Source organism: Puntigrus tetrazona, chromosome 16 (assembly GCF_018831695.1).
Source record: "Puntigrus tetrazona isolate hp1 chromosome 16, ASM1883169v1, whole genome shotgun sequence".
In the NCBI taxonomy this organism is placed as follows: Eukaryota; Metazoa; Chordata; class Actinopteri; order Cypriniformes; family Cyprinidae; genus Puntigrus; species Puntigrus tetrazona.
Window position 1 is genome coordinate 13,719,242 of NC_056714.1, and position 17,069 is coordinate 13,736,310.

The following is a 17,069-nucleotide window of genomic DNA, read 5'->3' on the forward strand; positions in this document are numbered from 1 at the left end:
GGTTTTACATCCGTCTGCCGTGGGAGCCGGTATGACGTCATCTTGCAGTCTGGGCCCTAGAGCTGGAGCACAGATTGTGAAAGCGAGGAGATCACTAATCACATCCAATACAAACTCGAAGTGGGAAGCGAGCGTGTGGTCTGACAATGAGCAGCGGCACGCAACAGCCTCCAGATGCTCCCCTCAAAACCCAGATGTATCACAGCCAGCCATCTCGCTGACTTCGGGACCGCTTAACGGGAGGAACCAATGTTTTTCTACTATGAGCGACGCTTTGCTCATTAATATTAAGTAGATTATGTTAATCTCGCTTGGTGGCTACCCATAGAGACGCTTTGGCTGTCGCATCTTACCCGTTCCTTATGTAAATACGCTATTGTTCTCCAATGGACGCTGCCTGGCTGATGAATATTAATGAGCTGCGTTCCTGCTAGCCAATGGCGGCGCGCTGGCCGATGAATATTAATGAGCGAGCCCTCGCCGCAGTAGGATTTGTAAATTCTCGTTTCACCGGGGGTGAGTCCTGAGAGCGAGAGAGACGCAGTGTGGGCGGGTTAAGAAACTGCGAGAGGGAGGAGATATCGCGCCGTCTCTTTTATTTCTCACGGCATCCGCCGAAAACGGGGGCATTGGTTTCTTCGTATCTAATCTTCAAATTCCAGTTTGGCTCCTTTCCGCGGTTCGAGTCGTTTCGGGAGGCACCGGAGGCCCCAGCGCTCCTGCAGCCGTTGCGTTCGGTGCGTCGGCGGGCATCGGGCTGTCAAAGGTGTGAGTGTGTGACGGATGCTTAGAGGAGACTGAGCGGGGTACCATCTCACACCTCACGGTAACGTACATTTGATCCCCAAATAATATTTATAATTCAGTTCCCGCGCGTGACACAGGGGCTACATCATCCTAACCGCTCTCTTTTTTTAAATTATCACGCGATATTGCGATTTTTGCATCCCTTGAATTCGTTTACAGGCTTGAAAAAAAATCGATTCGTGTTTGTCGCATATATGTGTGAGATGTACGAGTGAGCTGTCACGCCGGTCGTTTTAATAACGCGTTGTAAACACCAGTAACGTTAGGTTATATCACGTATGTCCGTCGTCCAAGTTGGGAGATATTAATCTTTATATTTACACAAATACTAACGTCACTAAACGACATAGCTTGTTTAAGTCTGTTCGGATCGGATGTTATTCGAGGACAAGCGTCACGATGAAACATATTTGATATTCTGTTAACAAACCTGCCTATGGGCTACATCCGTGAGGATACACCTGCATGCGCGTGCGAGCGAGGATGCGCAGACTTCTCGATTTCACGCGCACTCAATTCGCTTAATGCCGAGGTTTTATTGAGCGCTGGTTGTCACTGGTAAATACGGCAGGCTATAAAATAGTCGACATACTGGGAGGCAGACCTCCTCGGCCATACTAGGCCACGGGAATTATGTCAAGGGTATTGCATACCATATTCACGTTTACCTAGAGCGGAGTAGGCTATTTAATGTATTCATGTTCAGGTTTAAGCAGATGCGGGCAAGGAAATGTGTCTGTCTCTCAGTCTCTGTCTTTGCGCTTATCTGTTACTCCTCTGTCCTCTATCTTAAACTGCTTCATATCAGGTTAATGCATGTTATTTCCCTCTGTCCTTCCCCTCCTTCCTCCCTCAGATGGCCAGAATGAGTTTTCTCTCCTTTCTCCTCTTTTGCTTGACTTCGGTTGCCCATGGCAACAAAGGTCAGTCTCCTCCATCCTTTTGAATGTTGATACTGAGCATTGTGTTGATGATTAAGTACGAATGAGTGCATTAACATTTCTGTTCGCAGCTCTGGCACGTGCAGTTCATTTGAAACGGAAGCTCGATCCGTTTCGCTGTATGTTACGGGTGTTAAGTGTGAAATTGTGTCAGTTAGTGAATGCGTGCCTCCTTTATGGATGACAGCGGTAGTTTTTTGTAGAGATCACAAAAGGTAGGCCGCATCTCAAGGTGACATGGGAAGAGACAACGTGATGAAGAAAGTGATGGGATAACAAGAGAGCGAATAGATGATGGTGGGACAGCAAAATTTAGAGAAGGACCGAAAGGATGCGGATGTATATATACTGTAGGATCTCTGTGAGAAACAGAGGGGGGAGTGAGAGGTCGACTCTCGTCCTTGAAGAAAAGGGTGAAAGCTTATCTATTCTCGTCTCTGCTATTTTTAGACACGTGGGAAACCGGAGATGCTATATTTCTTAATTTACGGCTAATGTTTCTCCGTGTGATCACAGGCATGCCTCGTTCCTTCTATCTATCCTCTGTCACAGCTGTTGACGGAGTCGTTCAAAATGCGCCGGTCAGTGTGGGGAAGCAGCACGTGTGATAAATGGAGTGAGATGCGCAGCGTTGTGCCTCCGTCCGTAATCCGAAGAGTAATCCAGTGGTCTGATGCTCAGATTAATGTTATATGGCTGAGTGAGGGATGAGAGGGAGGGACGCGGGCGTGGGTGGGTGGGAGAGAGAGGGATAGGTGGATAAATGGCAAAAAAGACAGATGGACTTGAAATATGAGAGCGAGGTGGACAGCATGTAGCCACACATGGAAAAGATTGGCGCATTGAGTTAGTGGTCAGCACACTGTCTAGTAGTATAGCAGGCTATCATATGACAAGATTTAATGATATTTTGGATCAGCTTTATATCTGTGCTGAAGGTTTTTACTAAGCCCAAACATTTAAACAATATATGTGTTGATGATTTCTCATTTTCAGGGTGTTTCATGTAGGTTTGCATGGTTCTGTCTTTCTCTGAGCATTCAAGGAGAAGCTATCAGTCTGTTTTTGAGTGATAGGCGCAATATACCTCACGGTGTGCGATCAGGCCAAACATCTCTACACCTAATTACTCTGCAAAGCAGCGAGGCGTGGCGTGCTGTGTGTGTGTGTGTGCGCGCATGTGTGTGTGTGCATGTGCTGGTGTGTTTGTGTTGTGTGTGTCCATCACACAGTTTCAGTCAGTCCCCATATGGGTATGTTTGTAACTTAATGTGCAAGTGTTATGCATATGTACAGCTGGCCGAACCATTGCACCATCTGCCACTAACGTATTTCAGCACAACTTTTTTTTTTTTTATTTATTGCAAATTCCTTTGGCTTGGAATGCTTGTGTTTCGTCTTTGAACCTCTGCTCACTCACCTTCATAACGGCGTGTTATAAATAGTTTTGTCAAATAAAAGGCTGTTTGTTCTGAATCGTAAATTGTTCCTGTGGCTCTCACGCCTGTCCCTTGCTTTTGTGATTGTTCTTTCTCAGCTAATAAACACAAGCCATGGATCGAAACAGAGTACCAAGGGATCGTCATGGAAAACGACAACACTGTCCTCCTCAACCCACCTCTGTTCGCCCTGGATAAAGATGCACCGCTGCACTATGCAGGTAAAGATGCTGATAATGTCGCACCTTTATGTGTACATTTGTGCATTTTTTAGTGTACTGTACTCTAGTGTTTTCAGTAATAATCCACATAATGAGGAATTTTGTGTGAGGGTGAAAGATTTCCGTTTGCAGATTTCACATCAGGTTCGGTAGAACCTTGAAAGCTGCTTGGTTTGTTAAGTAACAGTACAGTGCATTGAAACAATTGTGTTAATGTGACCATGCTATGGTTATCCATTTAAAGTTCAGTTCACCCAAAAATGTAAATTAGGCTATGTTTTAAAAACCTCCTGTAGTGAATGCATACATTTTTGAAAGATAAATATCGAAAGACGAACAACGTTTACATACTTTAGCAAAGGAAAACCAGTATCTTATTACCTTCTATGATTATATTTGTGATCAGAACACATGGCTTTTATTCTCACCTGACATTTTATTATGTATACATGCACTTTATTTAATGTCTTCCGAAGAATATACAGCAAACACCCGTTTATCCCCATGGAAAGGCTTGGAGGGGTCTGGACAGTTTTAAAAATAACTGCGTTTGCATTTGTCTGAAAGAAGGAAGTCACATACACCTAGTATCATGTTTGTATTGATACTTATTGAAATGCTTGAATTTTGCCAGTAATATTTGCCAAACAACCACGCCTTAAGTTGGTTAAAAAAAACAAACCCTACACCTAAACTCTAATTGTGCATTTATATATTAGTAAGTCATTTCCAATTTTCAGTTTTAATGCATTACATTCATGCTGTCGAGTAAGGTCAATAATTTATGAAGAAATTACTTTCCAACAAAGCAGCTATTCATTGGTTAATGCAGATAAAATCTTTCACCTTATTGCAAATTTCTGATTGCATAGATTGAAAGAGCTGGTGAATATTCGCTGAAAACAGCAATAAATGTGACCGCACTTTTAGTCAGTAAATATAACCCCTTATGCCTAAAGTGTGAAAAGGACACACTAACTGGGTATGTAATATTTCCAGTGTATTTCTCACTGACAGGGTCTAGCCAAGGGTTTGGGGTAAGGGTTATTTTGACACGGAGGGGGGCAACTTAAGAGCTTCTAGCATCTAGTTTAGTACTCCGGGAAGTAATTACATGTTATGTTTGCACAAATTACACGAATTACACCGGGATTAAGGCTGACAGACCTCCTCCCCCCCGGCAGCCTAAACTAACATTCACAGTGCCGTGTCATGTGTAACAGCACTCCCTGAACACAGACAAGTGTTTACTTCCAGGAGATCACTCAGCAGCCCTTTTCACAACATTTCACACATTAATGTTTTTTGTCTTATTGTTTTTTTTTTTTACCTGTGTAGTAAATGGCACTTTAAATTAGAATTTGGTTGTAAAAGGTTGTAAAACACTAAATATATTTTTTTCAAATGCAAACGGTGCAGATGTATTTTTCTCTTTTCAGGTGAGATCTGTGGGTTTAGGGTTCATAACGGACCGAGTGGTTCTGGTTCTGCTCAGTTTGAGGCAGTGGTGTTGGATCGCTCCACTGGAGAAGGTCTGGTTCGGTCCAAGGAGCCTCTGGACTGTGAAAGCCAGAAGGAGCACAGCTTCACTATCCAAGCGTACGACTGCGGGGAAGGTCCTGACGGGACCAACAGCAAGAAGTCTCACAAGTAAGAGATCCTTTTATTCCTAAAAATCTAGTTATGCTACATTTATGGCATTCTTACCCTTTTAACCCTCTCTTCCCAGGGCCACCGTGCACGTTCGTGTAAACGATGTGAACGAGTTCTCTCCTGTCTTTGTGGAGCGTCGGTATGAGGCATCAGTGCCCGAGGGTCGTCTGTTTGATCGTATTGTGCGGGTGGAAGCCGTTGATGCCGACTGCTCACCTCAGTACAGCCAGATCTGCTTCTATGACATCATCACACCCAACGTCCCTTTCACCATTGACAACGATGGTGAGAACTACAACTGCTGCCACTGATAAAATGGGGCAGACAGTAGTGAAGTATTTTTAATCTGCTGTAAATGTACTTTTCTGTACGTGTCTGTACGTGATAAGTGTGTTTTTATTTAGAAAACATTACTTCACAACATCATTTTCAATATTAATTTCCATATTAAATGTCATTTAATACTTAGTTACATTAGAAATATATTACTTTTTACTTATTATTCTTATTTATACATAAGTAATTTTATTTACTCTATGTCTTTACCTTTCTGAAATATTAAAGGTAAAACAAAAATAGTGATTTTAATTTGTATAATCTCTATTTTATACGTGTGTGTGTGTGTGTGTGTGTGTGTGTGTGTGTGTGTGTGTGTGTATAAAAATGTAAAAAGTGTTTTTTATGCCTACGCTGCCAGCAGCTTTCATAAAAGATTTAATCAAGACTCTAAGGTTGGATTTCTTTTAACTCTAGTTATGAAATGAAAAACTGTTCGACTGACTTATTAAATTTAATCTTTAAAGCGCATAATGAACATTATTTCACTAAAGTATGAAGCTCAAGGATGTTTTTTATTCAGCTGGCAGCATATTATATTAAAAAGTATTTAAAAGTTTGAAAAATCTGTATAATTTACCCCCATGTTTTTCCAAACCTGTGTTACATTTTTTTTATTCTGTGGAACATCAAATATTTTTTTCCATACAGTGGAAGTCAGTGGTCTATTTAGTAAACTGCATTCTCAACTAAAATATTTTTGTTTGTGTTCTGCAGAATGACTAAATGATGGCAGAATTAAATTTTTTTGCCTGAGCTATCCCATATATAAAGTCCCCATATAAATATGAAAACTTTTTAGAAATATTACAAGTTTAATATCACTACAGTGAGAATATTATTACTTTACAATTTGCTGCTATTTAAGACGCTTACTTTTAGATTTTTAAAATAGCCCAAAACTCATGTTACATTCATACCCGTAATATTATTATTGTAATATATACAATTAAATTAATTGTTGTGAAGATCATCATTGCTTTAATCATTGTGTCAAATAATTAAAAAATGAGGTGGCAGGCTAGGCTTGTTTTTTAGGGCAGTTCTCTGAACAGTCCGGTTGCTGCAGTGAGATGGAGGGATAGTCACCACTCCTGATTATTCAATGCAGATCAGAGCACCCATTGACAGATTGAGGGGGAAGCAATCAATAGCCGACATTTTGTAACATGACAAATGCTGACGAAGAAGGAACTGGCCAACAGAAAGACACCGAAATGAGGGAGAAAGATACAATGAGCAAGGCGCACAAAGGAGAGAGGTCCTCTTTTTAGCCATGACTTTGCAGATTTTCTTGCTGTAGTGTGTGTGGTTTGCTTTCGTAATTTGGGTCAAGATGAACCACACACCGCTGTGTGAATATCCCTTTATTTATTGTGCCACTTCAATATCGTTCTTTCACTCTCTCGCTCCTCCAGTCCACTGCTGGCCTTCACCCGTCCTTATCATCTTTCATTGCATTGTTTGTTTTTGCTCAAATTTCTCATTTTGAGCTGCTTTTGATGCTTCTGGTTTCTTTATTATATTCTAAGTGTCCCTGGCAGTATTATATATTATTATTTGCTTTTTATTTCCAGTCTAAGTCTGTTTTACCAAAGCTTCTGCCTTTCAAATCTTTTAGGTTTAGTTTTCTGTATTAATTCAGCTCTATATGTACCCACCGGCTTCTTTGCTTCTTTTGTCTTCAGAACTACCTTAATTTTTTATGGCATAGATTCAGCAGGGTGCATCCTCAGAGATTTTGCTCTGTATTGACATGATAGCATCAAGCAGAGCCACTGCACATCCAAGATGTAAATCTTCCATTTCACCACATCATGTGACGTGTGCCATTTGAGTATAGTGAAGTCAATGTCATGTTCCAAAAAATAGTTTGAGATGATCTAAGATTTGTGACATGGTGTGATAACCTGCTTGAAAAACCATTAGAAGATGGTAAACTGTGGTCATAAAGGGGTGGAGATGGTATGCTGTAGGTAGGCTGTGGCAACACCAAACTAACCCATCGATACAAAAAAGGATGGACCTGTGCTTTCATGTTGTTTACACCAAACTCCGACCCTACCATCTCAATGTTGCAGTAGAAATTGAATCTTTTGAAACTTTTTTCCCATCTTCTCTTGCACACTAAAGTCTCATTTTCCTGTTCTTAACGGAAAGGAGTGGAACCCAGTATAGACTTCTGTTGCTTCAAAGTTGTGTGTTTTGAGATGCTCTTCTACATACTTAATTTGTAGGAGTGGTTATTTGAGTTATTGTTGCTTTTCTCTCATCTCAAACCTTTCTGGCCATTCTCCTCTGATCTCTGGCGTCAGTGAGACCCAAAGCTGCCACTCACTGGATATTTTTCTTTTTCACTGTAAACCCTAGAGACAGATGTATGTGAAACAAAAAAACAGTAGATCAGCAATTTCTGAAATAATCAGACAAACCCTTCACATTTAATGTCACTTAAATCACCTTTGCTCCCCATTCTGGCAGACTACATCTGCATGCCTTAAATGCATTGAGTTCCTGCCATGTGATTGGTTGATTTGATTTTTGCATTAATGAGCAGTTGAACATGCGTAACTAATAAAGTGGCCTGTGAGTATGTAAACTTCTCTATCTCTTACAAATTCAGGAAACATAAAGAACACTGAGCCACTGGACTCTAAACGCCAGCGTGTCCACAGTTTCTGGGTAACAGCGTTTGACTGTGGGAAGAACCGAGCTCAGGCTGATGCTCAAGTCATAGTCACAGTAAAACCTTCCTGCAAGCCAGGCTGGATTGGTAAATATTTATTTATTTATTTTTTTCATTTGTTAAATTGTATTTATTATTATTTATTACATGAATTAATGTGTTGAATTAAATTTGTGCTGATTTAATCTCATTTTACTGCATTTTTAAAAAATGTGACTGAATTTGAACTAAATTGAAAACTGATGGATTTTTTTTTTTTGCAAAATTACATATTATTTTATATGAGTGTGTGTGTGTGTGTGTGTGTGTGTGTGTGTGTGCGTGTGTGTGTGCGTGTGAATTGCAGGATGGACAAAGCGCATCGAGTACACTCCTGGTTCTGGCAGTATCCCACTCTTCCCAAACCTGCACTTGGAAACGTGTGAGGAGACGGTTTGGAACATCCAGGCTACTGTCGAGCTTCAAACGGGGCATATTGGAAAGGGCTGTGACAGGGACAGCTACTCTGATCGATCTGTGCGCAGACTCTGTGGTACGTTTGATTAAGTTATTTCCTGAATTTTTCATTTTTATGATAAATTGTCCACGGTTTGAATTTGATGACGGCAGATCCTCGTTCATTAGGATTAGAGATGATTAGTGAACAGACTTTTTATCTGTTATGGACTCTGTTGCCCAACTGTTTATCTCATTTAGAGCAGATGGGAAAATGTCCCAAATCAATCCATTCTCTTTAGATTAGCTGCAGGATGAAAATCCCTTCAAATTAGGGTGCACTTAATAATTCCAGTTCTTGTCAATCTTGCGTACACCAGGCCTGTTTTCAAATCTATAATGTGTAGGTTTTTAATGTCTTTAGGTGCTGTGAGGGGTGAAGTCGATCTCCTTCCACCTCCATCTCCTGCAACCAATTGGACCGCTGCGCTGCCAACTCTACCATCTTCTGATTCATCCCTGGTCTTCTCCTTTAATGGCTCCACCCATGTCGCTGTAGTACCTGATTCAGTTGCTTCAGCGGTGTCCGGAGACCACTTCACCCTGCAGCTGTGGATGAGAAGAGGAGGGGCCAGCACTCAGCCACCGGCCAATCAGGCGAGGGGAACCCGTAAAGAGGAGGAGACTATTATCTGCAGCACTGTAAAAAACGGTCAGTCAGTAACATTTTAGTACCAGTGCCAGTAATATTTTGAAATATTATTACAATTTAATATAGCTTTTATATTATAATACATTTTTTGTTTTTTTATGTAAAAATAATACAAAAAATGCATTCTAATTTATTTCTAATGCACAAAACATCTAATGTTTTCACAAAATATACCATGCCAAGGTTTGCATTTTGGACAATGAAACTTAGTACCGAAGTCCCAGACATCTCTGGTCAGTGCTTAAGAAGTTAAATTTGAGCTGCTCTACTAAACAGTTTTGTGGTCTCATTTCTAGATGACTCGTACTCTCACTACTCCTTATCGGTACATGGCTGTCGTCTTTCTCTTTTCTACTGGCCGGATGTATCTGCCGCAAGACCTGTCAAATTCCTTTGGAAACTGGAACAGGTAAAATATCCGTGACAGCAAATCTTGGCTAATTTAATCCTGTCACACAGTCTATTTGATACACCTTGTTTTAAAACCGACAAATATAATACATTTGCATGTGTACGAGTTATTGTATAGCTTAGCTAACCTTTGACCTCTGACAGGTGTGTGACAGCGAGTGGCATCACCTGTCCCTTAGTGTGCAGTTCCCCTCTGTCACACTCTACGTGGATGGCGTGACCTTTGACCCCGCACTCATCCATGACAACGGAGCCATCCCCAACCCCGCACCACACCAGCGGCTGGTCATCGGAGCATGCTGGGGTAATTTACGATTAGTCATATGTGATACATTTTAGAGGCTGGTGTGAAGATCTCAGCAGTAGGTGGAGCAGAAATCTGTAGTCATGTTCTTTTCTGAGACTATATGTGTTTCAGCTATTAATAGACTCATGTATTATTCAACTAAACAGAATCGTTCTTACACACTGTGGCAGTCGTTAAGAGAGAGAGAGAGAGAGAGAGAGAGAGAGAGAGCATGTGTGTGTGCTTGGTACAAAGATGCCCGAGCTTCCTGTCTCCTGCTGTTTTTCTAACTGGGTCACCTAGTCTGTGTTAATCACCTCCTAGAGTGATGTTTTGACACTGGGACGAGGCTTTAAGTAATAGTTCAAAAACAGTTTGGCAATACAATACTGACATCATTTACTCACCCTCATATAATTTAAAATTTGATGCTGTTATTTTTTAACGTTAATGTTACACGGCTTTTGCCCTATAACGCCATTTTGTATTGACCAGGAAATCAGTAAAATGCTAAAACACAATTAAAGCACTATGAAAGTAGGAGTATAGAGGTTTTATGAAATAATCAAAATTGAAGACATAATCTTCTTCTCCATTTATCAAGCTGGCACAAAACAAACAGCACATTAATGCCAATATTGCATACCAAATATTGACTGCAATGCAAATATTGATTAAAAGTTGATTGATTAAACTTATATTCTGCTCTGTCCCTCACACAAAGCTATCATATAGCTTCAGAAGTCATTTGGTATATCCACTGATAATTGGATATCGTATTTGATAAAAGAACATACACTATATACCATTCAAATGTTTGGAGTCAGTAAGATCTTATTTTTTAAGATCTTTTTTGCAAAGATGCATTAAAGTAGTTATCTGTTTCTTTCGCTTCTTGCTTTCTTCTGTCCTGTAGAGCCAGAAGAGAAACCAAGAGACATTGTGAACAACACCATGCCAGAGAGTAAAGATACAGGTGAGGTGCACACCAGGACAACAATTCTATCTATGTTTGTGTGTAGATGAGGGTGTGTTATTCACAGAGAATATCAGTTAGGTCCTGGTATGAGTTTACTGTCCTTAAAAGAGTCTGTATTGATTCATATTTATATGTGTTCTTATTATGGCTCATAGGAAAGTTTGTCAGTGGTTACAAAGGGCTTTTGTCAGGAGTGACTGTGCGTCCAGGAAATGTGGAGCCTCACAGTGTTGTGGAGTGTCTGTATGCTTGTCGAGAAGGACTCGATTTCGGAGATCTTGAGACTTTGGGCTCAGGCATGAAGGTACACTAACACTATAAATTAAAGTTTGTTCATTTTACATCTTTGCCTGTAATATAGCCAATAGTTAAAAAAAATGGGGTGCTTCTTCAACAGTTCTGCTTTGTTTCTGTTCTGTTAATAGAGTTTAAGTCACATTTAACCATAAATGTTTCTGTGATGTCCCTTCCTCAGGTGCATGTAAACCCTAGCCAGTCTGTGCTGGTATTAGAAGGAGACGACATTGAAAGTTTCAACCGTGCTGTTCAGCAAGTGACATACAGGAACTCTCTACGATTTGCCACACCTGGTGTCCGTCCCCTCAAACTGACCACCTCTCTCAGGTACACAACCATCCACACACACCGAAATAATGAACTTACTCAAAATATCTAAAGTACATTTAGAACATGCATTTACTGCAGTGGCCATACTGTAGGTTAGTTTTAATCCAAATTAAATAACAAAATATAAAATCTATACTTTTGATATTGCCAAAAAAAAAAGTAAAGACTTTCAAGTAAATCACACTGAAAAGAAGGAGATGAACAATTAACTGATGAGTGCAGACTAAAGGAAATCTGTGTAAAATCAACTGTTTTTATCAAACATGTTGATATTAGGGCTTTACTTTCTTGTCACCAGATATCAGGTCAAGGGATTGTGGTAATGACCAGATGTAGTGTCAACAATCAGATGGAGATCAATTTAACCAGCTGCTCACAGATTTATCGGCATATATTCACATAAAGCTGCCAAGAGTAACATGAATATAATATTCAGATTAATTCGTCTAATTAATCACAATTAATCATATAATTCGAATGTTTGGGGTCAGTTAACTAAAAACTGGGTTCTGTTTTTAAAATATAAAACTATTTTAAAATATTTTAAAATATGAAAAAAATTCTGACTGTTTTGTATTAAGTATCACTGTTTTCAACACTGACAATGTTAAAAGCTTTTTTCTGAAAAGCAAATCAGCGTAGGTTGAATGATTTCTGAAAGGTCACGTGACACTGAAGACTAGAGTTTTAATCAAATAAATGAAACCTTGGTAAAACCGTAGAAAATCGTACCCACTTCAAAAAAAGAAGACCATTTGACCTAAAGCATTATTACATGTGAAACATTATAATCATAAAACACTGGAGCAAAATGGCTCACAAATATTAAGACTTTATTCTCGAGTATCTCGGTATTCTCTTTAAACTACAGCTATTCTCTTTGTTCTTCTGTAGGTGTTTCAGTGAAGAGAGCTGTCTCTCTCTCAGACAGCTGGAGGGTTACCTGGTGGTGCTCCAGCCTGACGCCCCTCAGATCTCTCTCTCTGGGGTGGGACCCCACCTGGCCCGGCCAGCCGCTGAGTTTGAGGGTCCGCAAGGGGTTCCCTTGTTTCCCGAGCTCCGTATCGTCTGCTCCTTGTCTCACGCTGTGAACACAGCTGCTCAGGGCATGGAAGGAGGGGGTAAGCTTTGAACATCTTATCTGTGAACCCACCGCTTGATAGATGACCTCTATAAGCCCTTTTTTTTTTTAAATCAAAATGGATTCTATTCATTTATCCTTGGAAAATGATTTACACATCAGACCCTGCAATAGCCCAGAGGCTAGACTTGATGAATAACTATGAACAAAATATCTGCAGCCAGCTTGCTTTGGTTTTGTCCAGAGGCGGTGCAGCATAATAAAGAACTCAAGGTCAGGGCTTTATCAGATTATTTGTTAGTATGCAAGTATTGTCTCTTGATAGAAAGTGAGTGCACAACAAGCTATAGAGTTACTTACTCGTCCACAGGTTAACCTGTATTCCCTCTGTTATCAGTGACTTTAAGCTTGTGCAATACAGCGGACAGACCTTTGCTCTTCTCTCACCTCAGTGTTATGGCCAAAGGGTAAAGAATTATTTAAAGAATGATCTTTTTCTGTCTCTTTATCAGCACTGATGTCAGATGCTGTGGCTCATACTCTGGACGGGTGTGAAGTCCAGCCCTTGGGGGAGGAGCTAAATCCAGAAAGGGAGGAGCTTCTGGTTGACATGGAGGCATTAAAAGAGAGGGGACTGGACATCATTAACACAACAGCCTACATTGCCATCACTGGTAATATTTTTAAACATTAATTTTATGACATAAATTACCTTCACTATATACACACACACACACACATACACAGTCAAACCAAGAATTATTATTAACCAAAAATTAGTATATTACTTTTTTGCTAGTAAGTGCAGGACACTTTAGTTCATATTATAAACTATAGCAAATAAATACTGTTTTGTACTCTTAATAAACAAATATTAAATAAGTATAAGATGGTCTTAATTTTGAACAATACATTTTTGAATTTTAATATTACAACTTCTTGTATTATTAAATAATGTAAAACATTTATACATGTTTAACTTTTATATAAGTTATAAGTTTTACTACTTGGGGCTATAAATGCAAATCATGTACATGGTCAGTAAGATTAATGTTCTTAAAAAAAAACATCTTTTGCTCAACAAGGCCGCAGTAAAAATTTGAATTAAAAAAATAGCCAAAATAGCTATTTTCTAGTTGAATATATTTTAATATTATATTTTGTAATTCATTCTTATGATGGTGAAGCTGAATTTTTTGCCACCATTGCTCCAATCTTTAGTGTCACATGATTCTCCAGAAATGATTTTAATATGCTGATTTGTTTTAATATGATTTTAAACATTTATTATTTTCAATGTAGAAACGTTTGTGCCGCTTAAAATATATATATTTTACTTTGATTATTATTTTTATGCTGTACAGTACTTTTGGAAAACTCAATGCATCTTGCTCACCCCAAAAGCAGTTAATTCAATAAGTGTTATTTAAAATATTTTAGCAAAAATACATAATAGATACCTTCTCATTTATTTAACAGGAAATAGAAAAACCGCTAAACTTGAATTCTTCTCTTTCAGGAGCGGAGTCTATCTCTGTGTACGAGGATGTGCTGCGCTCCATTCGCTATCGCTTAGCAAAGGGCTCTGCTCGTTTTGAGAGAAGGTTTCGTCTGTCGTGCTCAGAGATGAACGGCCGGTACACCAGCAACGAGCTCACGCTGGAGGTAATGAGCACCACTGAACACATGACACTGATGTGAACACACACGCATCACTTAATTAACACGCACTCTCTCTCCATCTCTGTCTGGTTTTCTCCTACACTTGCTCAGGTGAACTTCCTGCACTCTCTGGACAGTCTGTACCATCCGTCTCACCTGCTGGCGTCCCAGCAGCAGTTCCTCCACCCGTCCCATCACACCGGAGAACTGAGTGGACACACACTCCCCAATCCACACCGCAACTCAGGTACATAGTCGGACATTTATTGGTTTATTAATTGGTATATCAAATTTTTCTCCTATTCATAATGTTGAGTAAACTGTCTTTTTTTTTTTTCAGAGAAGGCTTTGAGGTCTGAAACAGAGAATATTTGAAGATATATAAAGAAATATAAAGAATAATATAATTTCTCTCTCTCCTCGTGTGTACAGTTGTTCCAGGAGCTGCGACTGTAATCATCATGGTGTGCGTGGGTTTCTTGGTTGTCATGGTGATTCTTGGTGTCTTTCGCATCCGTTCCATCCATCGCCGTGGTGAAGGAGCAAGGGGCGGAGGCAAAGAAGGCAGCAACCAATGGGACGATTCGGCCCTCACCATCATCGTGAACCCAATGGAGGTATAAATGGAAAGGCAAATACATACATGACTGTTCAGAAGTTTGGGGTCAGGTTTTTTGATGTTTTTGAAAAGTCTCTTATGCTCACCAAGGCTGCATTTATTTGCTAAAAAAACCCCACAATAATAATAGGTAATATTATTCATATTTTCAATAACTGTCTCCTACTACAATATATTTTCAAATGTAATATATTTTTCTATATTGGCAATAAATTTTCAGAAGCACACAATCATCTTAAAGTCATATGCAAATTTGGTGCTCATTTCTTATTATTATTATCTTTGAGAAAAGTTGTGCTATTTAATATTTTAATTATACATTTTTTTCTAGGAATATTTAATTTGTAGAAAATACATGTTTAATACCATTATAAATGCCTTTACTGTCACAAATTAATATGTCATTTCTTAAAAAAAATTATTTAAAAAACTCCAGCTAAACCCAAACTTTTGAACATTGGTGTATCAGCATTATTAATGAAGTGTGTGGTATCTTACACATCTCTCTTTATGTTCTCTGTCTTAGACGTATGAGAACCGCATGGGAATTGCAACAGATATGGAAGGAGAGTGTGACGACGAGGAAGAAGTAGTGGATTCGCCCGACGATACCAGTGATGACCAACGAATCATCATCAAGAAAGAGGGAAGAGACTCCGCCCCCAGACGCTACTGAGCCAATTAGCCACACTCACGTACTAAAGCACCACCCACTCATTTAAAACACAGGAATATACAAACACACACACATACAGATGCACCGTCAAAGAAAATGCAAAGTGTCTAACACGCCAGTGACACAGTTATAGGATCTCAGCCTCTGTGAATGCAATGCTTCTCTCTGGAATGTACGCTCCCACAATGCACAACGCATTCGCTCTCTGCCACTCTCAACCCAGATCCCAATATTTATTAATGGCACAATTATGTCCATTCATCCTACAACCGTTCCAATTGATGTTCTCACAACACTGTATCGAACATAATGAAAACACTAATTGTCAACTCATATCAACTAATTGACTCTGAATGTTTCAGATTACAGCCTTTTGTAATTAATATAATGTCTTGTGCCCAGTACACCGTGTACAAAACCTCTTCAGAAGCTGTATTTCCTCTGCACAATCTGTCTCTTGATACATTCCTTGAACAAATTCACATGTACAGATATAGAGGACTAGTCAGTAAAGCTGTTTCGTAATAGTGATAGACTCCAGCTAGGTATGCAAGTGCTTTCTTTTAATAAGCATCACAACGCACACACACACACACACAAACACACACAAATCTGTGCACCTCTTCTCACAACCTCACAAAAAACACAGTACAGTGCAATGCCCTCTGCTGTATCAGAATGTTAGCTCAACCTGGGCAGTTTTGATTGTACTTAAATGTATGTAAATACAAATGACTACTACTATTATTCTCATTTTTTTGTTGTCGGTTCCATTATTTCCGTTCATTTTCGGTCTTTGCACTTTCAGATAGGCTAGGTATTTTTTTCTAATATCTCTATTGGTAATATCCAGTGATAATGACAATAATAGTATTAGTAATAAGAGCGGTAATGATTGGCTTGATGAATGTCTATTTATTTGTGTGTTCAATTGTGTAATTTAAAAACTTGTTAATATCTGATTCACAGTGGAACAGAAAGGCACATTATTGTTATGCCTAGAACACCTCTCACCTCCGCCATCATCCTCCCTCTCTCTTTTCTTCCCCGTCTTTTCTCTCTCCGTACACTCTTTAGATACTGCCACTGCTTTTTTGGTTTCTGAATGTACAACTGTGCCACCCCTTCCTCCTTCCAGCTCGCACTCCTCTCTTTTTCCCGTGACTATTTCTCTGTCTGTGTTAGTGTACAGTGGAAACCTGTCAGTAAATAAAGGCCTGTTGTTTTTGCAGTGTGATATTAAGAATGGATAAATTTGCATTAATAAGCTATATTACTACAATGGTTACCATTGGGACGATTAACTATACTTATAGACACAATGACATGGATTATATGGATTGATTGTTATTGATAACCGTCTGAAGAAATAATCTGTTAAAAAATTCATAATAAAAACACACGGATGACGTTAACAGATGGTCAGCGTTTTTTTGTTTGTATTTTGGTCATAGTCTTGAAAAGACAACATTACAATGAAAAGAATTAAATGTTTTAG

At 39.3% G+C, this 17,069-nt stretch overlaps 1 protein-coding gene across 1 annotated transcript; it reads left to right on the plus strand.

The window, feature by feature from the left end:
- Positions 1 to 504: 504 nt before the first annotated feature.
- clstn3 (calsyntenin 3) lies at positions 505 to 16,986 on the plus strand. The gene is made up of 19 exons (XM_043260693.1): positions 505 to 826; positions 1,664 to 1,730; positions 3,286 to 3,408; positions 4,848 to 5,058; positions 5,138 to 5,346; positions 8,021 to 8,170; positions 8,430 to 8,615; positions 8,943 to 9,230; positions 9,527 to 9,639; positions 9,786 to 9,945; positions 10,844 to 10,903; positions 11,062 to 11,210; positions 11,382 to 11,530; positions 12,428 to 12,654; positions 13,127 to 13,288; positions 14,134 to 14,279; positions 14,388 to 14,523; positions 14,709 to 14,893; positions 15,422 to 16,986. Exons 2-19 carry the CDS (start codon positions 1,664 to 1,666, stop codon positions 15,569 to 15,571), a joined length of 2,871 nt encoding a protein of 956 aa, XP_043116628.1. The 5' UTR covers positions 505 to 826; the 3' UTR covers positions 15,572 to 16,986.
- The last annotated feature ends 83 nt before the right edge of the window (positions 16,987 to 17,069 follow it).